This window comes from Manacus vitellinus, unplaced genomic scaffold, assembly GCF_001715985.3.
Source record: "Manacus vitellinus isolate BGI_N305 unplaced genomic scaffold, ASM171598v3 scaffold_22_pilon, whole genome shotgun sequence".
Classification (NCBI taxonomy): Eukaryota; Metazoa; Chordata; class Aves; order Passeriformes; family Pipridae; genus Manacus; species Manacus vitellinus.
The window spans coordinates 13,805,485-13,826,491 of NW_021939632.1; the positions used below are offsets into that span (position 1 = coordinate 13,805,485).

Genomic DNA, 21,007 nt, shown 5'->3' on the forward strand with positions numbered 1-21,007 from the left:
AACTCATCCACCAGAAAAAACCTACTTTGCCAGGAGACTTCATATGTAGGCATTTTTGGTCACTGTTGCTGGCAGGGGTGTACTATTGTGCAGTGTCAAATTGATAATTTGAATTAATGCATTAGATCTGACTTGTAGACCTATATTTTGATGTCCATTTATGATGATTCTGGAGCATTTAGGTTTCTCTTTTTCATAATGTAAATTATATGCTTGGAAATCTCCTACACAATCTGAATAATTCAGTGTGCTAAAGAGTAACAGTGTTTGTAAAGTGGAAAAGTTCTGAGGAAACCCATGTGGTTTCCATTACAGAGGAAAAAATATTCTTGTGCACATGCCCAGCATAATTATCTGCAAACACCAAAATGTGACATTAGTATAAGAAAAGAGGGGGGAAAAAAAGCTTTGAAAAAACAGAAGTAACTTTTTCAAATGTAGTTTTATTTCCCATTTCTAAATTCAGAAATTAACATTAATAAACTAGAGAGTAAAATTTTCTTCTCATAGGCAGTAGCTTAATGATTAAGAAACCCATTTACTGATAGTTTTTTGTTTTACAAAAGTCAGACTAAGGAACTATTGGCATGAAATTGTGAGTTCCCTTACTTCCTGTGTATTTCAGAGGGTGCTTAGCACTCATGCCATGGCTTCCAGAGTCTGCAGACAAAGCCTCAATTAATTATTTCAAATGCAATCTCAAGTGTATATTTAATAGAAGATCAAAGCTGAAAAGTTCATGCTTCTATTATTTTCACTAGCACTAGATGCGCAAGGAGAAGATTATATATATATGTATATAGAGAGATGTAAATATATATGTGAAATGTTAATGTGAATAAAGACTCAAATGTGTATTTCAAACATAGAGTTGAAGGGATCTTACTCACTTTTGCCAGTTAGGTGATTTCACCCAAACTTTCTGCATTTTCAGTGTGGAGAAATGTTTCTTTATTCTTTTGTTTGTTTGTTTCTGGATATGTCCAGTTACTTTAGCAGCACAGTTTCTTGCTCATTTTATTCCCATTTTGTATTTTATTTTCCTTTTGTTATTGAGAAAAATAGCATTTATATTACTTAACGTTAACTGAAGACTGCCAAAAACTCACCAGCAAGAGATTTGTTTCCCTTATGGAACTGTAACAGCTATCCCACATGATGGAACAACTAATAAATGAATTTGCTTCCCAGTTATGATAAAGATTGTTAATAGGAATACCTGCTAGAAAGGACATCTGCATAGGGCTGCATGTAGGCTGTTTCCTGAAAGAACAGTTGGGAGGAACTGCTGTCAGCTGCTCAAAGCAAGATCTCTGGGCACTCTGCCTGCAAATGGCAAAATGTTGGTCTAGGAAGTAAAAAGATCACGAACTAGTGAATTCACATTGGATTTCACGTAGTGTTGTATGATACAAGCTTTTTGCTGTTGCCAGAATGAACAAAATCTAAATGATAAGAGCAAAAAAGGGGAAAAGGTAGTAAAAATGTGGTTTTCTAAGTCTGAACCACAAAAGAACCTGGAACAGCAATTGAGTTCTTTCCTGACTGCCAAGTATTGCTACAGCCACAGTACAAAACTTTTAAAGAGCTTTTTTTTTTCTGGAAGATGTGTGAATTGATCTGATATGTATGTTGCAATGGCTCACCAATAATAATTGCAGTGAATCAACATGATTTCAGGTGTCTCTGATACACAGACTGATATGTTATGAGTACTAAAAGAAGAAAACAAGAATTCCAGTATTTAAATCAGTTAGAGATATTTAAGGGAACATATTTTTTTGCAGCTATTTCACAATCTTAGATTTTCAGAGAGGATCACTTGAAGTTCTCTGGTTACTACACTTGGCATTTATGCAATTATAACTTTAGTATTTATTTCTACTTTACTGAAGTTACAAACTGATGGCCCAAATAACCTTCAGGAGCTCCAAAACAATTTTATTTCAATGCATTCTAATGTTTATAGATTGAACAAATTTAAAGTAGTTAAAGCGTTTTCTTCGGCTAACAAAAGATTACATGAACTGCAAAAATAGGCTGGGTTTCTTTTTTTTAATAAAAAAAACTAGGTATCCTAGCTGAGTGAAGAATTACAATGATGCAATTGTTAAGAACTGCTTGGTATAGCTTAATAACTCGTTTAGTAAACTGGGAGTACAAATGCCTGTGTGGAGAAGGAAACTGAGTTCTCGGGAATATATTTTTAAGGAAGAGTAAGTGCACATTCTTCTCGGGAAGAGAAAAAGGAAGCATGGAATGCGAATCTAAAATTCACTGGTATTACTCCACTGAGTGGTTAAAGAGCTCTGGCTTACTTGAGATGCTGCAGGAGAAGCAATGCATTCCACATGACAGGACTGCAGGCTCTCCAGACAGCCCCCAGTGAGAGCTGTTTGCCAGCAGACAAACAGGAAAATTATTCTGTGAACATGTTTACTTGGATGCTCCACATTTAGACTCATACACGAGCAGTCTTCCTGATTATATCTGAAGTTAGTCTCAACCTTGGGTATGTAATGTGTGTGTTGGCTGCCTCTAACATGCACCTTGCAGCATGCTCACAGCACATTTCCATGCTCTGGGGCATTGGAGATTTAGTAAACTGCATGTTGACACCACGCTCTTCCTAGTTTAGCCCTTTATAATGCCACTGCCCTTCTTTGTGCTGCCTGGAAGCTGGCTTGATTTTATGACTGTCTTAGAAACATTTTGTTTTGTGGACTAAAGCAGCCTACTTCCAGCATTTCTACTTCAACAAAATCAGTTGAAGTCAGTAACAATAAGTTTGAGTGCCTGTGGATCAAAATCAGGGGGAAGGCCAACAAGGCTGATATCCTGGTGGGAGTCTGTTACAGACCACCCAACCAGGATGATGAGGGTGATGAATTATTCTACAAGCAGCTAGCAGATGTCTCAAAATTGCCAACCCTCATTCTCCTGGGTGACTTTAACCTGCCGGATGTCTGCTGGGAACTCCACGCAGTGGAGAAGAGGCAATCTTGGAGATTCCTAAAGCATACAGAAGATAATTTCCTGCTCTAGCTGGTAAATGAGCCTACCAGGGATGGGGTCCCACTAGACCTTCTGTTCTCAAATAGAGAGAGACTGGTGGGAGATGTGGTGGTTGGAGGCCGTCTGGGGCACAGTGACCATGAAATAATAGAGTTTTCAATACTCAGGGATGCAAAGAGGGCCATCAATAAAACCTCTACGCTGGACTTCCGCAGGGCAGATTTCGGCCTATTTGAGAAGACTGGCTCAGAGGGTACCCTGGGAAACAACCCTTGAAAACAAAGGGGTCCAAGAGGGATGGACATGCTTCAAGAAGGAAGTCTTGAAAGGACAGGAGCAGGCTGTCCCAGTGTGCTGAAAGGCAAGCCAGCAGGGAAGACAACTGGTCTGGCTGAACAGGGAGATTTTGAAGGAAATTAGGGTAAAGAAGAGAGCCTACCGATTATGGAAAAAAAGAGCTGGCTACTCAGGAAGAGTTTAGGAATATATTTAGGTCATGTAGAAAGAAAATTAGAGAGACAAAGGCACGACTTGAACTTAATCTCACCACTTCTGCGAAGGATAACAAAAAGTCCTTCTACAGATACATCAAGAACAAAAGGAGGGGCAAGGAAAACCTCCATTCTTTATTGGACACAGGTGGGAATATAGTTATCAAAGATAAGGAAAAGGCTGAGGTATTTAACACCTTCTTTACCTCAGTTTACCTCAGTTTTCAACAGTAAGACAGGTTGTCCTGAGGACAGCTGGCTTCTGGAGCTTGTAGAAAGAGATAAGAACCTGAATAGCCCCCCTGTAATCCAGGAGGAAACAGTCAGCGACTTCTGAGCCACTTGGATCCCCACAAGTCTACGGGACCAGATGGGATCCATCCTAGGGTGATGAGGGAGCTGGCGGAAGAGCTCGCCAAGCCGCTCTCCATCATTTACCAGCAGTCTTGGCTCACTGGGGAGGTCCCTGATGATTGAAAGCTGTCAAATGTCATGCCAATCCACAAAAAGGGGTGGAGGGAGGACTCGGGAAACTACAGGCCTGTCAGCCTGACCTCAGTGCCTGGCAAGGTTATGGAGCAGATCATCCTAAGTGCAATCACACAGCACCTACAGGATGGACAAGGGATCAGACCCAGTCAGCACGGGTTTAGGAAGGGCAGGTCCTGTCTGACCAACCTGATCTCCTTTTATGATCAGGTGACCCACCTGGTGGATGAGGGGAAGGCTGTGGATGTGTCTACCTGGACTTCAGCAAAGCCTTTCACAGCATCTCCCATGGAATACTCCTGAAAAGCTGGCAGCCCATGGCTTGGACAGGGGCACTCTGTGCTGGGTTAGGAACTGGCTGGAGGGCCGGGCCCAGAGAGTGGTGGTAAATGGTGCTGCATCCAATTGGTGGCAGGTCCCTAGTGGTGTCCCTCATGGATCAGTGTTGGGCCCAGTTCTGTTTAATATCTTTATAGATCATTTAGATGAGGGGATTGAGTCCACCATTAGCAAATTTGCACATGACACTAAGTTGGGGGGGAGTGTCGACCAGCTGGAAGGCAGGAGGGCTCTTCAGAAGGACCTGGACAGGCTGGAGAGTTGGGCTGATTCCAACAGGATGAGGTTCAACAAGGCCAAGTGCTGGGTCCTCCACCTTGGCCACAACAACCCCCTGCAGCGCTACAACCCCCTGCAGCGCTACAGACTGGGGACAGAGTGGCTGGAGAGCAGCCAGGCAGAAAGGGACCTGGGAGTTTGGATTGACAGGAAGCTGAACATGAGCCAGCAGTGTGCCCAGGTGGCCAAGAAGGCCAATGGCATCCTGGCCTGGATCAGGAACAGTGTGGCCAACAGGACCAGGGAAGTGATTCTTCCCCTGTACTCAGTGCTGGTGAGGCCACACCTGGAGTGCTGTGTCCAGTTCTGGGCCCCTCAGTTCAGGAAGGACATTGAGGTGCTGGAGCAAGTCCAGACAAGAGCAACGAGGCTGGTGAAGGGACTTGAGCACAAGTCCTATGAGGAGAGGCTGAGGGAGCTGGGGTTGTTCAGCCTGGAGGAGGCTCAGGGGAGACCTCATCACTCTCTACAACTACCTGAAAGAAGGTTGTAGCCGGGTGGGCGTTGGTCTCTTTTCCCAGGTAATTACCAGCAAGACAAGAGGTCTTCAGCTGTGCCAGGGGAGGTTTAGGTTAGATATTAGAAAGAAATTCTTTACAGAGAGGGTAATCATGCATTGGAATGGGCTGCCCAGGGAAGTGGTGGATTCTCTGTCCCTGGAGGTTTTTCAGATGAGGCTGGATGTGGCACTTAGTGGCATGGTCTAGCAACCACAGCGGTAGTGGATCAAGAGTTGGACTTGATGATCTCAGACGTCCCATCCAACCTAGCTGATTCTATGATTCTATTTGTATTTGATAAGCACAGGTGTGCAGACGCCAAGGTGGAATTTTCCAGTCAGTGCCTAGGAAATGAAAAGATAAGGAAGGATTGACTTTTCTTGATAAGATCTACTTTGAGTATTAAAAGAGTGCCCATCCTGCCCTTCTCTCCAAAGAGATTATCATTCAGCCCTCAGCAGTCAGCTGTATCATGTTGAGTTCCCACTCCCATGTAAACATGCAATCCACTTGGACATTGTAGCTGTGCTAAGGATTGCTTCTGATTCAAGACCAATCTGACATTTGCATCAGGTGGGCAAGAAGAGGTAGAAGAACAGAATACAAGGAAAAATACAGGCAGAAATTACTAATCCTCTTTGCATTACAGATGTTCCATAAAGAACATTTGACTTTGTCTAAGAATTTATTTTGCACTTTGTTCTGATTTGGTTTACGTAGCAATCTGTAAGCTTTCACATTTCTTCAATTCTGTTTTTAAAAAAATTCATCCATGGTTAGTTGGCAAAACTGGGCCTCATTTTTCAGTTCAATAAAATTTTGCATTTGCTCTTGTTATTTGCTGCTTAACGGGGTAAACTGGTTTGAGCTATAGGAATTCATGAAAGTGTTCTGAGAAATATAGTTTTAGGCATAAGTAAAATCCACTTGGGTAGAAGGTTTCTATATGGGACTGTTGGGGTACTGGATGTAATGAAAGCTTGTTGAAATCAGTGGGAACTTGAAGTATTTTGCAGCTGGGAGATTTAGGTTCATAGAAGGTAAATCAAAATAAATATTTGCATCATTTTTTAGGCTTTACAGAGACAAGAGTAATTTTATTAGACCACCCCATATAACTGGAAAAGAATGGACACATTTTGGAGCCTGTGAATCCTTATTTTTGAATTTTATGTAATATTTTTGCAATTCCTTCCATGGAACTGACAAGCACCATAAAAATAATGCTTTGCTATCTGTAAAATTTCAACACCAATCTGAAGGTTTTACAATATTCTTTAAGTAAATGCTATTTAAAAAAAAATATAACAAAGATTGATTGTTCAAAAGATGGTGAGTAAAGAATTCCAAATAATTATAGAAAAATACCCCAAAACTGATAGCATATAAGTACCATTTTGTTTAACCCACATGATATTTTTTGTGTACAAGTAGGCAGAGCTATGGTTTTACTATATGCTGGTTTGCACATAAAGAATAAAAGATTCACTTCATTTAACAATCCATAAAAAACTTAGTAAAATTTTTATGACCATAATATTGAGACGAACTTTGTGCCTCAATCACAATCAGGTGTCCTTGGAAGTGCATTCATCAGGAGATTCAGGGCTTAGATCTTTGCTTCTCAGAGATGTTGTAATTTGTGAAACTTAATGGTATCGGTGTTATCAGTTCTAGTTCCCACTGCGACTAGAATGAGCAACCACTTAAATCCTGAGGGCAGGTCACACCTAATCCATGCAAATTAAAGCTAAACATCTGTAAACAACTGATGCCCAAGTGAAGCTTTTCTTTAAAATGTCAGAGCCCAGCATCTATTTTTAAGAGGTTAGAGAGAATAATGAAGAAATACATTTGCATCCTCTTCCAATCTGGCCTGGTCTTCATGTCTCTATGTAGATGTTTCCAGCACTTTCATAAGTATGGTGTTTGAATTGGCAGTATTCTACTGAAACTATTTTAAGTTCCATAAAACTGTTTCCTTTCATTTTTTTAGGCCTCAATTTGAGTGTGAGATACCAGACAGCTCAAAGACTAGTCAGAGTAAAAAAAAAAATATTCTTTTCTCTCAATCAGTATTTTGATACTATATGTATATTTTAAAAGTAAGCTAATCAAATACCAGAAAGTAGTGCTGAATATATGTTTGGGCATAGCCTCCTACTGATAGGAGAAACAGAAACATTGTTCACAGCACTCTAGAATGCCCAAATAAGGAACAATATAATCCTAGAGAAATCCTAGAGAATTAGATGAGGGATGTACTCAAACAAATAGGATGTAAACTAAGCTCTGCATACTCAAATAAGATAAAGAACAAACGTTACAGTTTTTGGTGGTGAAACACAATGCAATTCTGTTTTATTTCCTTCTCTTTTACTCTCTAACTTCCCTGCAATGGGTCCTTCCATACCTGTTGGAATTGTCTTAAGTTTCACGCACTCCCCTTCTTAGCTAGTGGACATTTGATATATTTACGCTATTCAACAGAACAATGTCCACATCCTCCTGCATACTTAGGCCAGATTCCATATATGAAACCGGTTAGTATCTGTTCTACATTTGCAGCACTCGAATCCAGTTGGAAGGGGACGATCATGATGGCAAGCCGTGCTCCAAGTACAGCCAAATCCATCAGTATCTTTAAGTGCGCTCCTCCAACTCTATATTTTCTGTATGCTCTGTCTGCCTCTTCGTCACAGCAGCGCTCCTGCTTTATCTGTAAGTCCTTATGGCTGTAGTGGCTTATCTTTATGGCAGGTCTCTAAATTCCCCAACGTCCACTACAGGCTCCCCCACAAAACCCCCGACTATCAGCTCCTTTACTCCGCTGCTGGTGGGAGCGCAGTGGGGCCGCCACCCTGGAAAGGGACAGGCTGACACAGAAAATTCTTTTCTAAGGCGCGGTTCTGAATCCGAGAGCACACTCACAGCTTGTGAAAACTTAAAAAAAAAAATGGCAATACGTTCCTCGTAAAAAGCAGCGCTGAGACGGCCGCGGGACGCCGGGCGGCCGGCGCGCAGGGCGGAGGGCGCGGAAGGCCGCGTGCCACCCTGCTCCCCTGCTCCCGACCCCGCGGCTCCGCGTCCGTCCGTCCCGTCCCATCCGCCGCCCGACCCGACCCCGCCCGGCGCCGGCCCGCCCTACTTCGCCGCGCCTCGCTGCCGCACTCGAGGCGCGGAAGATGGAGGACTACGGGCGATTCTTGGCGCTGCTGGCCTCCGCGCTGCTGGTCGGCTTCGTGTCCGTCATCCTCTCCTTCGTCTGGGTCTTCCACTACCGCGAGGGGCTGAGCTGGGACGGCGGCGCGGGAGAGTTCAACTGGCACCCCGTCCTCGTCGTCACGGGCTTCGTCTTCATCCAGGGCATTGGTGCGTCGGGCCCGGGTCGGGCTGAGCGGAGAGGGCCGGGGCGGCGGGCGCGGGGCTGCGGAGGAGCCGGCGCTGCCCGGGACGGGGGGGGCGGCGGCGAGCCCCGGGCGGCCCGCGGGCGATAGCGGGACAGCGGTGACAGCCGGGAGCGCTGCGGCTGGTCCTTGGTGTAGGACGGAGCGGTTCAGGGAAGCGGCACTCCCCGGGAAGGGACAAAGAGTCCCTTGTAATAAGCCAAAACTGCTACGTATCGGTTTGGGCTTTCTTTTTCCTGTAGGACCTTGTTTACCCTGGCGTAGGATTGCTGTGTACTTTGAGTAATATTTGAGAGGTGTGTTTTCATAGGCAGCCTGGATTTATGCAGGTTGAGAATCTAAATGCCAGAAATGCTGCCCTAGGAAAGTTTCTCTTTTGGCTCTCTCCCATGTCCCGAGAGGAGAAAGGAAAGTTCAATACCACAGAAGCTTGATCCAGGAATGGGGTTTGTGCCAGAGAAAATGTAGCACCATTAGCACCATTAAAATGCAGTTCTTCAGCCCAGACTTAGCATAAGTTATTCTGTAAAATATATTTTTTAAATTAATTCTTAATTTTGTTGCCTAAATAACATGCAATTATTATGATGCAGTGTTGCTTTTTTGTTTTGTTTTGTTGTTTATAGGTATATGAACATTTGACTTCATAGAGTTCAGCCTTGTACTGACATTTAACTGTTTCCCATTACACTTAGAAAATGAACAGTATCATTTTTTCCATCCCACACAATTAGTGTGTTGGGTCTTCTGTGCAAGGGTTGTTCCTTGAGGCCAGCAGGAATAGAGGAGTTGGAACTGTGTTTTGCTGTTGGCATAGTTGGGTAATTCCAATAAATCAACTAAATTAGACCCACTGTAGTTGTTAAACTGTCAATTTAGGAAAGAAATATACAGTGCTTTCTGTAAAGTTTGAAATGCAGATAATGAGAGAGCGCCACAGAAGTGCTTATCTACCCTGTGAATATATTCTAACCAGAGCTAAATATTGCAAAAAATAACATCACTACACTGTACCTTTAAAATCCTGAAATTTGGGAGTGTAAATTTATGCTAATGGCATTAAAAAGTAATGGGAAAATCTGACAGAGAGAACAGCATCCAACAGTAATGTTTTTATAAACTCAGTGACACAAATCTTGCTAGTTTCAGTATGTGGAGAACTAAGTGAAACATTAGTAACCGCCCCACGAAGGGCAAATAAATACTGTATAGAACAGTGGAAATGCTCCCACAATATTACCACTGAGTTTTGGGGGGAGAGGATAGGGAAGATTTCACTGTTTTTAAGGAAGGAAGAACCTCTGGCGACTTACAGTATAATTGTAAGCAGGAGTATTTCTTCTTTGTAATAGAATATAAACTCAAATTTTATCTAGACAAACTTGGAATTTAATTTTTAATAACCTTATTTACATTTGCTTCATTACTGAATGATATATTGCATTCATCCAGCCAGAAGAGTTGTCCAGCATTCATTTCAGTGGAACATGTTGTGTGCATCACGTGTGCTTGCTTGCTCTCCAGCAGGAGCCCAGCCAGTCAAGAGGTTGGAAGGTGCCGAAGGCTGTCTAGTTCCGGAGATGAAGGGAATGTTGTAATTTGAACGTACACTGTAAATTATTTTTTTTTCACTGGGAGTGGTGGTATTCTCAGTTTTGTGGCTTCAAGTTACAAAGTACTATTGAGCAATAAACAGTACTTCGAGCTTGTTCTACATAATATTGCTCAATAGGAAGTGTAATTTCAGGCTATAAATAAGCAATGAAATTCACCTGTTGACTTCACTAAGATCTATACTACTTACTGTGCTTAAGCTACTGGTTTTTTTATATAAGCATAGCATTTTTTAAGAAAATAGGGAGAGATTTTCTGCAGCTTTCTCCTATGTATTTTCTATTTTTTTTTCCTCTGAAACTCAGTTTTTTCCCTGTGTCACAGAGAAAGGGTGTTGTCTCAAACCTTCTGTAGGTAAGGATAAATGTAAAGTAAATAGAGGTTTACAATAGTTAAAACTCCCCACCTATAGAAGGAATTCACTTAGATCATTATTTGCTGAGGAAAACCTGTTATATAACATGAAAAGCAAGTTAGAGACTGAAGGAGTATTGTAATAAATCAGATAAAATATCAACAGATAAGATACCACTGTGATTCTGATTCAAATTTGATTGACAAAAGTCTGCCACTGAATTCAAAGTAATTTGGATGAGACTGGGAAATCAGATACCTCTTTCAAAACACACAAGAAACACAAGTCTTTAAGTAGTTAAAAGTAGGAGTATCTAAAAAAATCTTGCTTAAATTTTTGTGGAGGATTTTAAATAATAACAAAACCAATTGTTTCTTGAGTTTATTAGTCTATACAAAGGATAGAAATATTGTATTGTCTGTAGGAGGTAGAAGAGATGACTATAATATAATGTGCACACTGGGAAGTAGATGTGCCCTAATAAAAGTGTTGTATATATCTTGTCAATCAAGTGGAAAAGCTGTAGGCATGGTAATATTAAGATTTAGTATTTGTGGATCAGCACCTATGGGTAAATGATACCTGACAAAACACTGTCAGTGCACAGTAATTGTCCACAAGATTTCATAGACTTAAAGTGAGAAAAACGCAGGCAATAAAACTGTGTGCATATTAGTACAGCAGCATTTTTGAAAATAAGAAAAAAACATGATGAAAAGATGAGTTTTAAGAAGAGCTTGAAGAATAGTAGTGTGATAGAACGGGTTAAATAAGTAAATAAATTTATATGTGCAGTTGTTGAACAGTGACTGCAGACTCAGGACATGATCCAAAGGAATATTTGCATGATAGTTCATGTTTGGCCTGCGAATGATTAGTCCTCTCATAAGAATAATTAGGAAACCCATCAAGATATAATGTGGTGTAAATGGTTTTTGAGAATTTCCCATTACACACCTTATAAAAGAATATCTTTTTTTTCTACAAAGAGGTGACAATCTCTGTTGCAGACTGAGGAGCAGCGTGGTGGCTTTTGGGGTGTGGAAGATTGAATAAAGAGTGAGTCAGAACCAGAAAGGTGGGGGAGTCTGTCTCCCATCCTCAGATCAGTCTTCTACCGCTTATGAGTCACATGTATGCTCTATACAATAAAGTTGTAGGTTGACACTAAATCTTGGAAGGTGCTTGGATTAATATTCCTCATCATATATGATTTATAAATATCGTATAACTTGTATTTTAAATGGTCTTAATACATGAGGGTGTAGCTTAACATCATCAGTAGCTTAACATCAGCAGTATATTAATAAAGGAATACAACAAGAATGTTACTTAAGAGTGCTTACACAGAAAAGAGAAGGAAAAATCCAAGTCTACCACATCACCATGTGGTTTTATAGAGTCAAACTTCATCTGTGTGGATGAAATTACCTACGTGGGTGAGACAGTCCAACAGCTCACTATGGCTGAAATATTTCTACTTTTTTCCTCTACTTCTCCCTTTCAACTTTCTCCTTGACTAAGACTTCATCTTCATACACATTTGTTTGTGCCAGCTCTGGCCACTGTCAGACAGCTGGCCCTTGCCAGACGCATAAACTGAATTAACTCAATTACCAGAAAATTAACACACACACACACACACACACACACACACACACACACACCCCTCAAGTACATTTTTTGCTCAAATAAAAAGCTGAATTGCCTGCATGAAGGGTCTCTGAACTGCTGCAGATGGGAGAAGGGAGATGGTGGACAATGTGCAAGAGCAAGGAGAAGGAGTGTAAATCTATTTTAAAGCAAGCATAGTCTTTCATCTTGAAATCACAGCTAAGGATAATGCTTGCTCTGAGCTATCTGACACACATGATTACTTTTGTTTCAAACATAACAAAACATTTGTTCAAAGGAAAGACAGTTAAATGCTGGAGCTCCTAACATCCAATAGGCCGCAGAACTCTCAAGAACTGGAAGGGCAAATGACTGGTGACCTGTGAGGGTCTCATCAGAGGCAACTTGTGAAGAGGCCGCTCTCTTGATGAGCTTAGTTTAAGTCCCTTTGAAATCATAAATGAGCACTTCTTGGTTCTGGCATTAAAGTGGTTTCCAAAGAATCTATTGGGCATTCAGAACTTTCCAAAGGTAAGCAACAGGATCAGCCAAGAAGGCAGAAGAGGAAACAGGCAGAGTGAAGAGGACCATTCCTTTCTGACAGCTTTGAGGTGCTGTGCAATGCAGCCCCAGTGCACTCACAGAGCCATTCTGTGTGCCTGCTAAGGTGGAAGGCATCTCATGAGTAATCTGTGACACTTCCTACAGCACGTGAAGCACATGCCAGAAATAACTAGAAAGCCAACTCTAGAATTCTGCTGTGTATGTTTGTCAAAGAAAGGTGTCCCACGCCACATAAAGATGTTGCAAGATCACTCTGGCCTGTGTGATGTGTTGTAAAATCATAGCTCAAAACAGGAGTGAGATCTGAGTGAAAAAGTTCAGTTTAGGATGCCTAGACTATCAAATGACTTAACAGTACTAGAGATGCTGTACCTAGAGAAAGTTATTCACAGGGCTGCTTTACTATGTACCCACTAAAAATTCTGTAACTGTGTATGTGCTTTTAACCAAGGCTTTAATTTTGAGATGAATTTATACATCACGTCTGAGTAAGTTTTAAGAGCTTGTACTATTGAAAGACAAATCTTCCTTTTCTCCCCTCTGTTCCCCAGATTGTCTTGTTTCCTCTGGCAGGTCAAAAAAGCACTAGTTATGAGAAAGGCAGGGAAAAGCACACAGAAGAGGTGATGGGGAAATAGACTGTGTCTTTTCACACTGATAAACAGTCAGATCTGCTGAAGTTGCAATGTGTAGCTTCATACATAGCCCTCACAGAAAGAGGATTAAAACAAATTGTACTACTTTGCATATGTCCTGGGCTGTGGCATGTAACATACTAATGCATGGTATTGTTAACAAGTGTCCAGACCATTAGTCTGTATTCCATGGTTTTCTGTCATATCGTTTATGGGAAACAGCCCAGAAAATTCAAGGCTCGGATGGAGATCTGAGACTATGTGGACAAGGGACTGGTGAATTTGATAGTGATTTTTGAAGTTAAATCAACTAGATGAAACCAGAAAAATATTATAGAAACATTTTAGCCTGGACTTGACTGTCTGAGATCAAAGACTGAAAACCTATGCTCATGAAGTTTTCTTTAAGACATACAGAGTCCATTACTCTGCTGCACTTTGAATAAATGATTGACAATACTGTGGGCCATATGGTAAGGAGGATTTACCAGGAATATCCTCATGGGATGTTGAGGCTTGTTTGGGGCCCTTTGACATACCTGCTTTACAAAATTAGAAATCATTATCATCAGCACTAAGTTGATTTAATAATAGTCTAATGCAGGATATTATTGGCAGCTGGCTGAACTGAGCCAGCAGTGTGCCCAGGTGGCCGAGGCAGCCAACAGAATCCTGGCCCATATCAGAAATACTGCGACCAGCAGGACCAGGGCAGTGATTTTCTCCCTGTGCTGGGCACTGGTGAGGCTGCACCTTGAGTGCTGTGTTCAGTTCTGGGCCCCTCAATTCAAGACAGACATTGAGGTGCTGGAACTAGTCCAGAGATGGGCAGCAGAGCTTGGTAAAGGGTCTGGAGCACAAGTCTGATGAGCAGCTGAGGGAGCTGGGGTCATTTAGCCTGGAGAAAAGGAGGCTCAGGGAGGACATTATTATTCTCTACAACTACTTGAAAGGAGATAGTAGCTAGTGGGGATTGATCTTATCTCCCAAGTAACAAGAGAAAATGGCCAGTTGCACCAGTGCCATTCACTTGGAAGAATTTCTTCACTGGCGGGTGGTCAGGTATTGAACAGAGTGCCCAGCAAAGTGGTGGAATCACTGTCCCTGGAAGTGTTCAAAAAACGTCTACATGTGGTGCTCAGGGATATGGTTTAGTGTGAACATGGCAGTGATAGGTTAGTGGTTGAACTCAATGGTCTGAGAGGTCTTTTCCAACCTTAATGATTCTATGATTCTAACATTACCATTTAACTTTTGGGAAACTGTTGGATGTGATTGTAAGCTTGGTGTGCTGAGTCATACTTACATAAGACAGTAAAACCTTCCTAAAAACAAGATCTCTCTCTTCCTGATTTTGTAGGAATTACTACTGTTGCTTTTTAAAGTAGAAAGCTGAGAACTGCCTAAGTGCTGAATATATTTAAATATTTTAAGGGACACTTTCATTCCACTATTATGTTTTCACACAGTATGTAAAAGCATACATTGATTTAAAATCTGATCATAGTCTGGAAATTTGACTCATGAATAGTGTTTTCTTTGAGAATTATTTAGTGCAGTACTGTATTTACTGGCATGCATCCAAGTAAAAAAAAAGTGTAAACAGAACTTTGAAATGAATTAATCATTTATTATTATTATTATTCACTACATACAGAAGGAATATTCTGTTTATAATCTATGCTTTTTGCCTAAAAAGCTAGGGTTATGGAGAAGTCATGAGTAATCAGTAAGGCACATGAGAATCACTTAAGAAAACTCCTAATTTTTGCATTTATAAGGTAATACTTTTCTATTTCTATGTTTGGAACAGGAAGTTTTTAAAAACCTGAATACATTATTATTCTTTTGTTTTAGTATATCTAATTATATGTACAGATTTCTGTGTAATTCCACAAGCAGAAACCTTAAATGAGGATGTGATGAATCACTGAATGGGGCTTTTTGCTCAGCCAAGACATTATGGATGTGGACATTAGCTTTTATTGGTCAAGTTATCACTTGTCTCATACATATTTGACCCCTCTTATCTAAATATACTTATGTGCTGTCACACATCCAGAATTACTACCTAGTTTGTAATAAATATTGTAATAAATATTTCCATAATTAGAAAATAGCATTATCCAAAGTTGGCAAAGAGAATAAATATTAGAAAATAATCTGACACACATTCTCAACAAGTGAGATATTCTAAATAGAAGAATCAGGCTCTATTCCTCCAATCTGACTAGTAGGAGAACAGTCCAAATCCTATGCAGAATCCCTGTTAAATCAATTTAATGACTAAGGAAACGATGACACCAAGTTGTTTACTGGTTTGGTTTTTGTTTTGTTTTGTTTTTGAAACATGCTTACATTTGGGTTTTTTTAATTAGGAAAAAGTCTCCCTAAAAGCTATATTTAAGCCTCAGTTGTATATTCGGAATATGCTATGCTATGTGTATGAGAAAAAGCCTTTTAATAGACTTTTATAGAGGACTAAAGGTTGGATTTTTCTGTAATTAACAGTGGAACTATGTGAATTATGCATAATTTTTAACATCTGAGAGAAGTTATAAGGCATAAAATCTTGTTTCTGTTCTTTCTTCAGCTATTATTGTGTACAGATTGCCCTGGACCTGGAAGTGCAGCAAACTCCTAATGAAGTTCATCCACGCTGGATTAAATACCATAGCTATGATTCTTGCCATCGTTGCTATGGTCGCCGCGTTCGAATACCACAATGCCCAGAACATTCCTAACATGTACAGTCTGCACAGCTGGATCGGGCTGACTGCTCTTATATGTTATTCTCTCCAGGTCAGAATCTAACTGTATTTATCAATGGGTTGTAACTTTGAGGAATGTTTCGAGTAATTTAGGCACAATAGGGTCTCACTAGCACACTGTAACTACTGGGATAGCCATTTTACACTGTGATTTGGCAAATTAGCATGGAAATGTGCAAATACTGGATCCTTGAGTTTGAAGAAAAATGCATCTTAAAGCATATTTTGTTTATTTGCTGGGATAGTGACCATTTATTTACTGTACAGTTACACAGTAGTGTGTTTCTAAGCTCTGTTAACTCCTGAAGTTAAAGTTATTTGGTTTGTGGGAAGCACATTTAAATACAGTGAGAGCTTTTATTAAGGATGTCTCAAATGAAGTAACTGCTTTTCTTTTTTTTTCAGCTGTCATAATTTTAAGTAGTCACTTTCTGGCCTTGTTCTGTTTATCAGCAGAACAAGTGCTGCAGGAAGCAGTAGAGATCTAAGGATCTGACATCTGAATGAGCTACTACTGGCTAAGCAGTTTTCCTGAATCAGCAAAACTTTGACAGATGTTTGTGGGCACGCTTTTAACTGCTCCCATTGGCAGAGAATTACTGTTATCATAATGTAAAATGAGCTAACTTAACATGTTTTGCATTTGGCATAGAAGAGGACCAGGCATGCCCTGACATTTACAGTACACATACAGATGTGATGTTTCTGCATATACATTCTGAACTCCCTATATTGTGTTATTACACTATGGAAATTTATTTTGTTCTTTCAATTTTTTTTTTTTTGCCAAAACACTAAAAAGAAAAAAGACTTCATTATCTGTGATCAAGGACAGAAAATCCTCAGCTGAGAGGTTTGGGTTCTGGACTTTTATCCTTCACTGCTCAGGCTAGGAGCTACAGGAAATAGTGTTGAAATAGTGTTTTTAACACTTAGAAAAATAGAAAGCATATTGCAGCATTGTTGAGTATATTCTCTATAGGTGAAAAAGTTAATGGAATGAGTATAAATAAGAAGGAACAATGTTATAAAAATCTTTGTCCTAATAATGCAGCTGTTTCAGGGAAATGGCATGTCAGTCTTATGCTCACATACTCTGCCTCCAGGAACAATAGTGTAAATGTATTTATGTCAAATGTATGTTAATGCAGTATAGCACACAGACATAAATTTAAGAATAGGGCAGAAATTTAAAATGTAGACTGTATCTTGGAAAGCAATGTCTTTGGAACGAAGTACTCAAAAATTACATGAATCTCAAAATGACTTCTCACCAAGCTGTGACAATAAGAAAAATATGGCATTAGCAAAACTGATATGAAATACTATGGAATAATTTTTTTTAAATATAAAAAGAATGACCAGGAAAAAAAAGTAATTTGAGAGTTGGAAAAACTTATCTTCCGGTGCAAGATTTAAAAAGCTCTAACTGTTTAGCAAATCTAAGGAAGATTAAGAGATGACTTGATTACAGTGTATTAAAAAGCTTCCCAGGGAGAAAGTATCGGGCTCCTTAATCTGTCATGGAAAGACAAAACAAGGACTAAGACAGGAAGTTAAAGCAAGATGAAATACAAATTCATGCACTATTTCTAATTTAGTAGCAGGGCTGAGTAATGGTAGAACAAACTAAAGAAGGGATGCAACTTTAGTATGTCTGGGCAAGCCTGTGACTGCAACCATGTGACACGATGGATTATTTTCCATCATGAAAATAGTGCTAATGGGAGAACTAATCTCCTCTCAATAACTTGACACCACCCATACATATCTTCTCTGTAAATGCCATCTGATTGATACATTGAGAGACCATTCCCCTTCTGAAGATATGTACTTTAATTTAACTAAAACTCTAAAAAAGTAAAATTATTTAATCCACTCAAATCAGAAGGTTAGACTGCCTTCTGAACTTCATTTATGTGTAAATCTGTAACAGGAGCAGAGAACAGGACTTGAAGAGACTGTAAAAAAGTAGCTACTCACACCTTTAATATATTACTGTATTAGTGACACTGAAAACTTGTGTTTTCAGTACTTAGTTAGGTTGCAGTTTTAGCATTACCTATAAGTTTGGACACTGGTATTAAGCAGGATTATTTTTAAAATATTTGATGTCTGCTTCCTAAGTGCTAATCCAGAATTTTCTTTGGTTTTGAAGGGAAACACATTCAAAAATAGAAATGCCGATTATTTTCAAATTTTTACCTGAAGACATCTGAGAATGGAATTTTTACGATTATTTTTATTCTGCTTGAGAAGTGCAGCTTGTTTTCTATATAACTTTAACTATAAATCTGTTTTGTGTTTAGCTCTTCTTCGGTTTTGCTGTCTTTCTGCTCCCTTTTGCTCCAGTTTATCTCCGAGCACTTCTCATGCCAATACACGTTTATTCGGGTCTTACCATCTTTGCAACAGTGATTGCAACCGCTCTCATGGGAATCACAGAAAAGCTTTTATTTTCATTGTAAGTATTTTTCCACTTGTTTTTGAAGTTATTAATTGGAAACTATACTTCTGTTTGTGCAGAATAATAAGCATCTAGTATTGGGACATTGTTTTGTTTTAAAAAGACTACCCAGCAGGAGACTACTGGTTTTAGACCGGGATTGTCTTTAAAACAATCTGTTCTGACTTTTCCTTTCTCTTTCCTCTTTCAAAGGAGAGATCCTGCATACAGTTCATCCCCACCAGAAGCAACTTTTGTCAACTGTCTTGGTCTTTTGCTTGTCATATTTGGTTTACTTATTTTGTGGATGGCAAGCAGGCCCCATTGGAAGCGCCCCCTAGAAGAGAGCACTAAAGTCCTGCGGCCCATTGGAGGGACTGCTGAAGGCACAGAGGTGGAATCCACAATGACAAGTAGCAGTAATGCAGATAAATCTGATATGAGGATCAATACTGAAGCAGCCAGAAAACAAAACCTCAAATTTGATGAATCAGGCCAAAGATCAACTATGTAAAGAAAATACAGAGAATAAAAGTACTATTATACTGCCAAAATCTGCCTGTCCCCCTGGTGGGGTTCTTTCTAATAGTTATATTGATATAAAAATAGGTTGGGGGGTTATTTTCATTATGGCTTGCTCAAAGAGACTCAAGTTTTCTGCATATGAGTTTAAATTCCAGTAAGTCCCAAACATATTATACTGGTTCCTGCTCAGTTCTCATTTAAAAAACGAGAGCATGAATGACATGAATGACATGAATGACATGAGATAATTAAAAAATGTTTTCTATATAATTTCCTAATTTTATGCTTATATCACTTATAGCCATGAAAAATTAACAAGATTGAGACTAAATTTTGCTCTGATTTTGCAGGTTATGACTCAGTCATGTAGTATACTAGACAGAAGAATTTAGTTGTTCACACATAAACTTTCTGGTAACATTCCATTTTTTAGAGCTGTGATTTCTCTAGCTGATTAACCCCCTCACCAGCTGCTGAGATCTATGGGATTTGAGGTCATTCAGCACTTTGAAGAGTTGCTCCATAAAAATTACTCCAATTTTAGTCTAAAATTTTTAATTCAAAACAGGAAATTAAAAGTTTGCTTGATAACTTCATAAAATGTTATGTTTCCTTTACAAACTTGTGGTTATTTTTTTTTCTAAATCAGAATGTATCTGTTGACTTTTTAACAAACTCTACCAAATATATTGTATACAGACAACATTTGGCTTTGGATTATGTGCAATCATTACTGAAATCTAAGGAAACGCAGAATGGAAATCCAAATGCAGAATTTGTCTTATTTGAAAAGCTATAGAAACACACTTAGAAAAAGATATATCACTTGAACCAAGTCTTCCTTTTATCCCAGAAGGCAGCATTTTACTATCTTTATTTGATTGCACAGTTCTGTTGATTTATGGCACTAGACTAGGAATTAGGTTAGCAACCAGAAAAGACTACTATCAGTCTCTCAGAAAAAAAAGGAGCCTGAAGTAAGAAATGCCTTCTGGAAGAAACAGCTGAGCTTTGCTGATTTGATTGAAGTGTTACCTATTAACTGAAAGCCAATTTGGGTATCTCCACACTGATACAATCATTATTGTCACAGACATGAAGACATACTTTATAAGCAAACTATCTAAACTCTATGACTTTTTAATTTGAAATTAGAGTGTTAAATAATGCAGTTTGAGTCTCTACTGGCACTTTACTCTTATAGCTCTTTCTAATAATTGAAATATTTATGTATTATGCTCATTCATTAATTTCACAGATATAAACCATATTTATATTTTTACTACTATAGAAGAATAAGTATAGTAGATTATTTTGATTGCATGTCAAAAATTATGAGCCTTTCTATTATAATCTCTTGTAAAAGCTGCAGAGCCCACTACAAGGCCAAATTTACCATTGTTCATGTTGGAATAAAGACAGTTTCAGACAGCATATAATTTCCTAATTTTTTAAACACTACATAAATTTTTATGTACTTCAGCTTTTAAAAATGTTTAAACCCATTAAACTTTAACAAATATGCCGTTTTTGTAATTCAGTGTTGTGTTAGGAGAACCTCCCCGTCGGGAAGTTGAACCAGGTCTCCCACGTGCCAGGCAGGGATGCTCACTCACCACTGTACTAACAAGGACAGACACCACCATGTGCTGGTTCCACCAGGGCTGTGCTGTGGGGCCACCACGTGCTGCCCACCAGGCTGTGCTGTGCCCACGCGGCCACCAAGCCATGGGGGTCCTCAGACCGGCAGGAGGGCGGGCGGGGCAGCCCTGTATGGAGCATCGCAGGAGAGCAGTGCCAGGGAAGATCTGTGGTAACACAGTGGGGGGACGATAGTGGGTTCTTCTGGGGGTTGGGGGGTTTTGGCTGGGCTGGGGCCATGGGAGATACCCGAGCCCCGGGTGGGTGCGGGGGCCGGAATGGTTTGGTTTTGGCTCACCTGCAGCTACTGCCCAGGTTCGGT

General features: G+C 39.9%; 2 protein-coding genes across 2 annotated transcripts in view; one reads left to right on the plus strand and one right to left on the minus strand.

Annotated features, from left to right (window-relative positions):
- The window catches only part of METTL8 (methyltransferase like 8), a 79,579-nt gene that overhangs the window by 42,499 nt on the left and 16,073 nt on the right, over positions 1 to 21,007 (minus strand). The gene's annotated exons all lie outside the window — the stretch shown is intronic.
- On the plus strand, positions 8,288 to 19,749 carry LOC103764242 (cytochrome b reductase 1). Its single transcript, XM_018075918.3, has 4 exons — positions 8,288 to 8,485; positions 15,896 to 16,104; positions 18,383 to 18,537; positions 18,733 to 19,749. The coding sequence occupies exons 1-4, from the start codon at positions 8,299 to 8,301 to the stop codon at positions 19,031 to 19,033; spliced, it is 852 nt and encodes a 283-aa protein (XP_017931407.1). The 5' UTR covers positions 8,288 to 8,298; the 3' UTR covers positions 19,034 to 19,749.